This window comes from Botryllus schlosseri, chromosome 12, assembly GCF_051294905.1.
Source record: "Botryllus schlosseri isolate E-star chromosome 12, Bs_hap1, whole genome shotgun sequence".
In the NCBI taxonomy this organism is placed as follows: Eukaryota; Metazoa; Chordata; class Ascidiacea; order Stolidobranchia; family Styelidae; genus Botryllus; species Botryllus schlosseri.
In genome coordinates this window covers 11,686,461-11,697,969 of record NC_137247.1, presented here as the reverse complement: position 1 = coordinate 11,697,969, position 11,509 = coordinate 11,686,461, and the positions used below count along the sequence as shown (strand labels likewise).

Genomic DNA, 11,509 nt, shown 5'->3' with positions numbered 1-11,509 from the left:
GTTGTTTGAAAAGTAGCTCCGGAATCGGAAAAAGAGGACACTTTTTACCAAATCAGAAATAGAGGACATTTAGGCATCATCGGAGGACATTTTCAAAAACCTGAGAAGGAGGACAAATCCTCCTAAAGGAGGACATATGGTAAGTGGTAACCCTATAAAAAACGTCAATGCGCCTACAATAAGCTCACAGGAAAGTCGTAAATATTCGTCTAAAAGCGTTTGAAAGTAGCTGCTGTAGAGTGGGCGTGCCAGCGACCATAGAACGGCGAGTAGACTAGTAATCACGAAATCACGGCTCTTGATTCGTTAATCAGCTATGCTTCAATGATCATGACGAGCTAACCAAAGCATTAGGTTTAGCTGACTGGCAACTTAACCCGGGATCCTGTTCTCCTGGGTGAGATCTTCTAATATATTTCGGACGATGCTGCAAGTAGGTTTAGCAATTCACGGCTTTCAAAATGGCTCTCAGTGGAATTCGGAAAGAATTACAACTTTTAAAATCCATCAAATGCTCGCTGACGTCTTCAGCGAGAAGGCGCATTTTGTGCCGGCATCACACTAACATTAAAGAAACACGCCGATGTAGCGATGTGCTCTCATGTCAATGGATTGATATTTATTATTCTATGAATTTTACTGCACCAGTACAGACTCGAAATTTGTAGTCGCGGTTGAATCTGTATACCAGAGATGAGCGGATTTGGAATTTCTATGTCCTAATCCAATCCAAATCTGAAGCTTTGAATGCAAATTCTAATCCAGAACTTTTAAATATTCAAGTCCATGTCAAATCCTACTCCGATTCCAACTTGAAATTTAGAAAAAATGCTAATTTATGCAAGAGCTTCTTGGAGGTACAGAACTTCAATATACAATTGAATAGTATTAAATTGTATAAAGAGGGGAATTGGAAAGTTTTCTTGATTTAAGATGACTTGGCTTAGGGCTGCACCTCTCATGCTGATTGGCACCGAGTGTACTATAGTGTGGCGTACCATAAGTACATTAATAACTGATCTGAATAAAGTTTGTGGCCATTCGCCACACGACCAAGCAATCTCCCTTAAAATCATTTAATCCAATCCAAATCCTAATCCGTTCAGAAAAAATCTCTAATCCAGTCCACATCCGACAAAATTTCACAAATCCTGTTTTTTCATATCCTAATCCCAATCAATGCCTATCTCTGCTGTACAGTTTGTAGACACTAGACAGCATCTCTGCATTTGATGCGGCCTGGCTCTGTCCGCTCGGGTGTATATTATGTATAACTTTCTTTTCGATCTTTCGTTTTACAGGACCCATTTACATAGGGTTACCACTTACCATACGTCCTCTTTTAAGAGGATTTGTCCTCTTTTTGGACTTTTTTGAAAGCGTCCTCGGAGGACGCCTTTTTGTCCTCTTTTTTGAGATTTTGTCCTATTTTTTGAGAACTTAGGTGAAATTTACGGCAAAAATCGACTGAGACGCCGTAAATCAGCACCGAAGTAACGCTCGGGCGGGTATTTCGGGAGCTGAGCCGGAGATGACTTCTCTTTTTAGTCAACCACCTGAAAATGTGAAAGGACAAACTGTATTTTGGGCGCCGAGCGAGAAAGTTGACCTTTTTTTTAGTCAACCGGCTACGAAGTGAGAAAAATTTAGCATTTTTTCAGGATTTTCCACCGGTTTTGCAAGTCTGAAAATTCTGAAAAAGTGTCCTCTTTTCAGATTCCCAAAATATGGTAACCCTAATTTTACACGAGACTGTTTCGTGAGGATGATTTTGCATTGGCCTTAAAAGCGCCTTATTTTATCTCACCGATTTCAGCCATGGGCGTAAAACAGTCGTTACCACGTGGACGTACTACGTCAAAGACACGTTATGACTTACGTGTCACAATTTCCATGCCGCGGGAAGATTCGTATTTTTGCCGCCTGACTACGGCATGTTTAGATGAAAAACAAAAATTTGTTCCACTCAATTTCCATTACCTGAAACCTTTTCCTGTTTCCCGCGATAACGAACGTGACGTGTAGATGTTGCATACAGGAAACACCGAAAATTTAGCTAGCGCCGATAATTCAAATAGTTTTGATTTTTCGTTCAAGCCTCGTGTTAGGCGTGATCTCGCCATAGTGCGATTTATAAATTTTCTGCTAAATAGTTTTTATTTATGAGGTACCTCAATGATATATATACATTATATATATATCATTGATATACATTGGGTACCCTAGAGCGCTCAGTGCTTACGTTGGGATAGTTTTTGCAGAAGTTTGGCGCAGTCACGCGCTAAAATATCCATATTATTAATATTAATGTTATCTCCTTACCACAAATTTACACTCTTATGACGGATTACGCTCAGATCTTAGATATTGCTTACCACCATCATTTCCCTCAGTTTATTATGTATTTTAATTGAATGAAAAAATAAAGACTCTCTCACTCTCTCGCTAAGTTTGATTAGGATTTAAAGCTTCCGAATTGGATTGGATTAGGATATAGAAATTTCAAATCCGCTCATCTCTGGAATGGCGTGGGCTCGCGGGACTGCAGCAGCAGCAGCACGTTATTTCGTTTCGTCTGGTCTACTTCCTTGCGTTTTCCGTAAAAAAACTCAGGGGAACGAAAAAGACTCGAGGAACGACGTATACAAGAAAGCGAATGAAAAGGGCGTGGACAACGTCAAAGACAGCCTAAATATCGCGATCAAACATAGTTGCATTGAGAGAGAGAGAGATCTATATGTAAAGTTTCATTTCATGCAACCGAAATAGAAAACAAACAAGAAAAATCGTTATACAGATGAAAACGCAAACATAGCATTCGGTATTGCACAGGAACGTTCGATATCACCTTGATCTTTTTCTAAAATTTATCCATACTATTGTGATACGATTGTTGATATACGATGTTCTTTTGAATTCATACTAGTTGCTGACGAATGACGATTACCACTGACGAGTGTCAGCCGAAAATATTCGGGTTTATTTCAATATGAATATACTATTCAATTGTATATTGAAGTTCTGTACCTCCAAGAAGCTGTAAAAATTTATACAACATATATGGACGTGGTGCGTTAGTATATGTATTCCATAAGTCGTCAATAGTGCTCTTCTTGGGCACTATAGGCCATGTGGAGCTAGATCAGGGTTGTAATGACTCAAGTCATGAGTCGACACGAGTCGTAGTTTTTCATTGGCTCGATTTTTACAAGTTATATTGACTTGACTTGAGTCAATTTGCGTATTGACTCGAGCTGTACTCAAGTCACTGAGTATGACTCGACCAAGTCATACGACTTCACTGTTTGAATAAACATGGTTAGAGTGAGAAAAATGAGTTAATTATGAATCCGAGACCTTTGATATCACCAAAGAGTTTCACAGAAGTGAGTTAAACCTGACTTGAACTCGTTACTGAACAGTATATACACTGACTTGGACTCAAGTCTTAACACATATGACTCATCTCAGACTCCACGTGTTGCTCCCTGACTTGGACTTGACCCAGTGGTGAATTGGAAATGACTCGAGTCAAATTTTCTTCTGACGCAGAACCTCATGACATGGTTGATAACCCTGACTTAAATTGAGAGACCATCCTGCTGTCCTCCGATCATTCATGGTGTATCGCATTTTAGATTGGGTGTCTTGCAGGGTTGTAACCAAGTCACAAGAATTCAAGTCAATCTCACTTATTGTTTTGACTCGAGTCATTTTCAATTCACCACCGAGTCAAGTCCAAGTCGGCGAGCAGAGGGTCGAGTCCGAGTCATGGCATTATGACTCGAGTCCAAGTCATTGTGTTGAGCTGTTGTATACTTAGTTTCCAGTTGAAGTTTCGTTGAACCCACTTTTTATAACTTTATTTGGTGATATAGAATGGTTTGCATTTGTAATATACTAATTTTCCTCCCTTTTAGCAGTTTCAAGTCGCATTTTCAAGTACCAGTACCAATGGACGAAATCCCAATAGTGTGGTTATTTTACTATTCTTCAAAATTTCAATGAAATGTCGGTCTTGGCCGTCTGTGTCTCGAGTCGTATGACTTGGTTCGAGTCATGCGCAATGACTAGAGTCTAAGTCGAGTCATTTCTGCATTTTGAGGAAATGACATCCGAAAATCGTGACCCGAGTCGAGTCATGACTCTTCTCCAGTCATTACAACCCTGGTTGTCTTGCGTATGTTATTGCGCATTGAGTGTCCTATGCAGGTATAAATATGACCGCCGATAGTTGATTGACAGATGAAACCCAGCGTCAAGTGCATGACCCAGACCCCATGGTTTTAACTAGAGTCGCAATATTTTTGTGACTCGACTTGACTCAAGTCATTTCCTAAACTTTGTGTATGGAGTCCTTGCGAATGTCTCGACCAAGTTATGTGACTCCAGACATTCGATATGACTCAATTCAAGTGGAATATTTTTACAGTCGTTCTCATGTGTAGGGTCTGTTACCTATCTGTACAAACATGTTTGAAGTAAAGCCAACGCGAGACATTTGATGTCACCCAAGAGTTGTAAAAAGTATACACCGTTATTACACATAAATTAATTGAACTTCAGACTGAACAGTGAACATTTTGACATGTACTCGGACTCAAACATGACTCGGTGGTGAATTAAAAATGACACGACTTTACTAGGGCCAGCCCATAACTATATAATAGTAAGTTTGTTTCGCTCTTTGCAGTATATTTTGATGTTTAGACCTACCGGTATTCATTTATTCAAGCTCCATAACATATTCTATGAGTGCTCGCTAACTTTCAAGCTAATATGAAGTCATGACACCTGTCAGAACTGGGCACCCGATTTGTAAGACAGTGGTCGTTCTGACTATGACGCTTTTCTGATTTATTTCGAAAGTAGCGAGATTTATTTTGAATTTTTTCTACAGCCATCGATAAAGCGTAGCTTGTGTTGCGTATCTGGCCGGGCTGCTGTAAAAATACTACCAAAGTTGAATCATGATCCCCTCGATTGCTGCTCAGCAACACGCAGGTTAGGCTCATGTCAGTTTTACGCAGTATCCTTTAACCAACGATCACTTGAGTTACCGGTACTTCGTTTCTGCTGAAATTTACAAGTATGCCGGACCATTCTCTGAGTAGGATGTCATTTTTGTATACCGAATTCAATGATGGAAGACCAGAAGTCTTGATCCTTCATGCAGCACAATTGGGAATGGAAAATCTAACACATTTTTCTTTTGTCTGACTTTACAGTCCGGCCTTCGCCTCCAAGATTTTTTTCAAGAGCTAGCGCAATTGTAAGCGATGGGATAGCTATGAAAAGAGATCGGGATGCTCCAGGTAAATAGATTACATTTCGAGTCTTTATCGAACGAGCTGGGCTACTTTTGCACATGCGTTTCAGTTTATATGATTTTTCGACGCTAGAGTGCTTGAACATGTGAACCAGTTTTGTGTGTTGACTTGTTGGTTCTATTGTTATTGAATGATGAAAGCCGAATCACGTGCCATGTAATGCAGTCTTGACTTACCTGCCAGGCCAGGAGTGTGTTTATATACCTGGTGGAGAATACTGGAGGGAGGAGTATCGGATCGGAACATTCGCAAAATATCCGCCCAACTCACCAGTGTCACCCGTTAACCTGGCAAAGATGGGGTTTTACTACACAGGATATCGGGATAGAGTCAAGTGTTTTAGGTATGTTCATACATTACGATTATGTCAACTTTTAACACAAGTATTTCCCGTATGTTACTGTTGATACTTCAAAACCCGGTAGAGATTTCCTCAGTATATTTTAAAGCCATTTTGTTTCAGACGAACATTTTCATGTGCTTGCCGAGTATCGCACACTGTTAGAATCCTCAATTTTTAGTGATTCTGGCATCACAGGACCGCCTGAAATAAAATTATGCATTAGTGGTAGCTCGATTTGTCATATTTGATCATATTTGTTGTTTGTTGTATTTTCTATTGTGCAGTTGTGGAATGACTGCGCAAGAGTGGATGCTTGGGGATGATGTAACATCGCATCGTTGGCATAAAAGTCAGTGTCTGATGATTGCCACAAACCAGGGGGATCCATCGAATGTCAGATCTGATTTCTTGTCCCTTACTCTGGGCAATTATTTGAATCTGGTGAGTACAGTAATTCGTTGCTTGTCGAAATTTGCTGCTAAGCCTGCACGAATTTTTAAACTGATCATACCTAGTGCATCGCTCTGAAATCACGTTTTAAAACAGGTTCGGCAATCCAACAGACCTACATTTTCTTTATCGGCAGTCCGTTTTCTGATAAATATATGTTTGCCATATAGAATTTGCCCTGAATAATGCAAATACTTACTTCTTTCCTAGCGTGCAACTGTGGTTAGTTCAACTGTGTTGATATATGTTTCTTATCTTGAAATGATTGTTTTATTTTCAAGGGTCGCACTACTGACAGTAATCGGCGAATGGGTGACGTAGTCTCGGGAATCAGACAGGTGAATATTGCTCCTTCACGGCAGCATAACAGACAGGTAGGCCAATGTTTGGAAGTTCTCCATTTTATCTACATAATTATAGCAGGATTACGTAATCGGTTTGGTTCCTTCTGTCCGCCATTTTGTTTTACGTCATTTGTGTTAGTTACTTTGATGCACGAGCTGCCCAATTTGAACTCTTCCAAATGCACTCATAGGCAGCATAACATAGCGGTTCTAAACTGTAACGGGCCTAGCATAGTGCTGTTGTTGTTTCACGTGATCCAAGCCTCAGCTAGGCTTATTACGCTCCGTAAACACTTATTAGGCAGTCGAGCGTGGCGCTTTCCGTGTGTAAGAGTACTCTTTAAACAAAGCGTTGACTATTAACCTGTAAAGTACGCAATGTATTGAGAGTAACTCTTTTTGAGGAAGTTGATTATAGGCGTGGTACACGGCACGTGCTTTTGTAAAGTATGTGAGCCTAATTGAAGCGGTGGGTAGGCTTATTATGACGTAGCCTAGCCTAGCTTTCGCCACGCTTCGTGTACTTTGAATATACAACCCTTACTCATCGTTTTACTGTTTCAAAGTTGAGTAATGATCAAAATTTGTTTAATGTTAATATCCCGCATGTTAAAACGAATATATTTCTTGTCATTATATTCTCTGTTAATGAATCAATGCTTCCAGGATCTGTGGTCTCAAAAATAGAAATCCAGCTACATCGCTGTTTGATGTCGTTTAATATTTTAAAACATCGTGACTTGTAGTAAACTAAACAGCATTTTCATTTGATTGTGTACAAAAATTACACTGTTAAGTATAATTTAGCTCTTATGATGTTGTGTGAATCGTGTCCTAATTTCTTTTCGATTGAAGTTCAGAATTAATATTCAGACACTTTTAGAAACATAGTTTCCAGCTCTACTGTTACCCGTTGCTTAGGTGGCAAGTGACAAGTTGACAAGCTAAAGCCAAATCGTATGCTACTTTTAACGAACCAATATTGGGTACCAAGAAACTATTAGGAAATGGCTTGCCGCTTAAGGCAATCTGTTGTATCTGGATATGCAATTGCTTGTTGCACTGCACAAGTCACAACTCGCAAGTATCAGACATTACCATTGTTGCAAGTTTCAGTCGCTCACAATTTAAAGTTGTCTTCAATTTGGAATATTGGGAGATACCAGAGTGCTTCATTAAAACATTAGACTGAAAGACATGTCTAATTTTGTTTGTCAACTGAATATTGAGTTCATGTACTAAATCAAATCAAAAAAATCCCAAAGCCATATATATTAATGTAGCCTGTGAAACTGCATTACCTACATCAGTTCAACTATGCGTGTTGGCAATTAGTGAGGTTTGTCTGCGCTGCACAACAGCACGCGATCTGCTGAGTTGGTTTCGCGATCTGCTGAGTTGGTTTCCTGTTTGTACCCGAGTGGAATTAGGTCAGCGAGTGGAATTAGGTCATTGATCGCTGCAACTACGGGCCTGAACGAACAATCACATCTACAACAGGCCTCGTGCGCGAGATAACATCACTGACCAGCATTTTAGGGTCAGGTCGCAGGTAGTGGGTGTTATCTACAATCGTTGTTTAGAGACAATGCCGTTGAGCGTATAATGCTTAGCGATCGTTATGTCATGATGCAAAACAGAATGACATCGGATGCTAAAACATAACCATCTCTGGTTACTTGTATGCGCAAGTTTGTCAACACATGAAGCTTGTATAATCGACATTTACGCAGGTAGGCTACTATTTATGTACAGTGAATGCAGGCTGCATACTATACATGGGTTGAGTACAGGCTTTTTCCCAGAATCTACATCGCCATTTTCAGGGTGCGTATTATACATGGGGGCGTACTATACATGGAAAATTATGGTATTTATGCGTATTGAGCAAGATTGTCTGATCTTTGTTGCATTGGCATTTGTAGGCTAAATATCCCTCCTCTCCCCCCCCCCCCTTTTCTTTCGGCCGGCTACATGCCTGAGACATGTTATTCCTATTACTAGCGAGAATTTACGTTTGCGAGCATTCATGATGCAGAGCACGAGCAACTCCTCAAGAGCATGGATCTTTCTCATGAAGATAACCGGAGGTATGAGGATACATCTCATCAGGTTCCTGATCAAAACTGTAATTTGTGATCGTGAACTCGCTCAAGTAGCATTTACCAGGCATGTCAAACTCAATTCTGGTCGCTGACCGGATTCAGACCTTTATGCCAAGTGTTACCCCCAAATCAATACCTTCGTTTTTCAGTGGGATATTTCAATATATAATATTATGGATCATTAAGCCTCCATTCAATCATAGCAGCATAGCTTTCTCGGCAATCCCAGTGCATTTAATGCAAGGCTAGTATTGATCGCCTATTGATCGATCTCCAGTCTGTGCTGTTCTGCATTATATACACACAGACTAAGGACTTGGGGCTTATAATAATGACATATCATAATCATGCACTATGTCTTTTATACTTAGATTGATATTTTTTATTGACGCATTAACAGTAGGTACCTGACAGATTCGATCCCAAGTCCGGAATTAAGCTTCAAGTCAAGTTTTCGAGAACTAATTATGTCGTCGCATATAGTAAGACAATTGCAATACGTACCTTTATGTAAAACCAATGAAATATATTGTTTGGCCAGACAAAGAAAATGACATCAGCTCCTTATCATGAAGAACCATATCGTTTTTCATAACCATAACTATCATTCTGCTCTTTGTGACAATGTTGTGAATCGAATCATTTACAGAATTGACACCTCCGTGAAGATGCGTATTGTGTAGCCTTGTGCTGAATATTTGAAGGGAAGAAATATCGAAAAGATACATCTCATTGATAAACTAATTCTTAGTTGCGGCATTATCTAATTTTGGGATGGCACTTGAAGAAATTGTCTCGTTACTTGTATCGTTGCAATTGATACTTGTACTCTGGATCATTGTGCCCACCCATAGTAAGTAGTTTTTGCGTACAGCGCGGATAGTGGAACAATGATGTATCGCAATAAATAAACTGCAGCTGGGAAATTTTATTTCTATTATCACCCTAGTAGCCGTAGACGTGCCTCACGCACATGTGATTGTGATTTATATCTTTTTTTTAGGAAAACGTATCAAAAATGGCCGAGTTATCCTGCGCCTCATTTGCCGCCAAACTTGGCCGAGAACGGGCTATTTTATCTCGGCAATCTGGATCGAACGCAGTGCATCTTCTGTGCGGGCGTTTTAAGAAACTGGGCTCCTGGTGATAACGTGGCTGAACAGCACGCTAAGCACTTTCCGCAATGCACGTACGTAATCTCTTGTTTGTGTCCATAACCTTAACCACGTTTCATGGGTTCTCTCTGTTTGTTTCTTCATGATCTACCTGCAACATTATAAACAAGAAGATTTATTGTGACTGAATGAATTTTGCCATGACAAAATCTTGTTCGTAAGGTTGACGGACCACATGAAATTTGTGCCTGACAGGAATACTCACAAAATGCATGTGCTAAATTTTCTATTTACTTTCAATAGTTTAGCCGAACGCCGGAATACATGATAGGTAGGGTGATTTTTTCTGACCTATAAAATGGAAATTTTGACATTTTTCAAAAACTTAATTTTGATAAAATTCTGCCCTCGTGTATGTGAATTAGGCGTTTTTGCACATAATGTTAGAATCGTACTAGTTATCATCATTTCTAGTTGAAACTGTCTAATGTCTATCCTTACGAAGTAGTTAGGCTTGAAAAAACTTATTGAGTTGAAAACTGACACATTTTTACATGAAAAAACTTTATTTGACCAAATCTGGACCTATGAAGAATTCCAGTAGTTACATCACACAGTATGATAGAAATAAATAATATTTGTTGTAGTACAACAGAAGAATCTTTCTATATTCTCGGGTAGAAAATGTCTGTCCTTAGTCATTACTAAGTAGCCAAGTGCCAAGAATGGAGAAAGAATGTTCAACAGCAGCAGTTGTTGACCTAACGCTACAATTTTGACAAAATTTTTGACCTTTTTTGCAATGTCAAGAAATGGCGCTAATGATAAGACATGTATTTCTGTATTCATGGCAACAGTGGATGTTTCAATGCCAGCCAAGATTTGAGCACGAGTTGGATTCCAGTCACTGTCCAGTAGGGCTCTTCAAAAATGACCTTTTTTCTCAAATCCTGATGGCTACTTGATAAAATTGTTAGGTTACCTATTTTAAGCCTACACACCAAATTTGGTTCAATTCCAACCAGTAGTCGCATTGCTACAGGAGAAGAAAGTTTCTATTTATTATATAAAAATAAATAACAAAAAATTTGAAATTTTTCTGCACACCCCATGAAAGTGTTGGGTTGTCTATAGGAACAATTTTCACCAAATTTGGTTCAATTCCAACCATTGGAAGCGGAGTTATTGGCATTGGAAAATTTTGATTTGAATATAATAGTATTTACGGTGAGCACAACTATAACAAATAAACAAAGAATCGGTCACCGTAAATACTATTTTATTCAAATCCAAAAATTTTCGCCGGCAATAACTCCCCTTCCACTGGTTGGAATTGAACCAAATTTGGTGAACATCGTTCCTATAGACAACGTAACACATTCATGGGGCGAACAGAAAATTTTCAATTTTTTTATCATTTATTTATATATGATAAATCGAAACTTTCTTCTCCTGTAGCAATGCGGCTACTGGTTTGAATTGAACCAAATTTGGTGTGTAGGCTTAAATCAGGTAACCTAACAATTTCATCAAGTAGCCAGCAGGATTTGAGAAAAAAAGTCATTTTTGAAGAGCCCTACTGTCCAGCCTGCCCCATCTCTATGTGATATTGCATCAAATTATGATGATGTCTTGCAAATAATTTGAATTGGACTTTGTGCTTTCTATGGCAACAGACATTTTTATTTAACATGTTATTGCAGTCGGGATGTGTGCCAAATAGCCTATCATGTAAGACTATCGTTACTGGCTACTGCGTGTATTTGTAGCAATTAATTTCCTGCAGATATTACCGGAAATGCAGCTATCACATTTACATGCT

At 39.2% G+C, this 11,509-nt stretch overlaps 1 protein-coding gene across 8 annotated transcripts in view; it reads left to right on the top strand.

The window, feature by feature from the left end:
* The first annotated feature begins 4,848 nt into the window (after window positions 1-4,848).
* The window catches only part of LOC145451901 (baculoviral IAP repeat-containing protein 7-like), a 32,918-nt gene continuing 26,257 nt past the window's right edge, over window positions 4,849-11,509 (top strand). For 7 of the 8 annotated variants that reach the window (XR_013919122.1, XR_013919121.1, XR_013919120.1 and 4 more), the window contains exons 1-7: window positions 4,849-5,004; window positions 5,229-5,315; window positions 5,514-5,673; window positions 5,958-6,114; window positions 6,405-6,497; window positions 8,472-8,557; window positions 9,576-9,761. Coding sequence is in view for 5 of the 8 variants with exons in the window: in XM_080330124.1 (XP_080186250.1) it covers window positions 4,971-5,004; window positions 5,229-5,315; window positions 5,514-5,673; window positions 5,958-6,114; window positions 6,405-6,497; window positions 8,472-8,557; window positions 9,576-9,761 (803 nt within the window). In the remaining 3 variants the exon portion in view is untranslated. The remainder of the gene's footprint in view (window positions 5,005-5,228; window positions 5,316-5,513; window positions 5,674-5,957; window positions 6,115-6,404; window positions 6,498-8,471; window positions 8,558-9,575; window positions 9,762-11,509) is intronic. The other variant, XM_080330123.1, reaches the window with a different exon arrangement.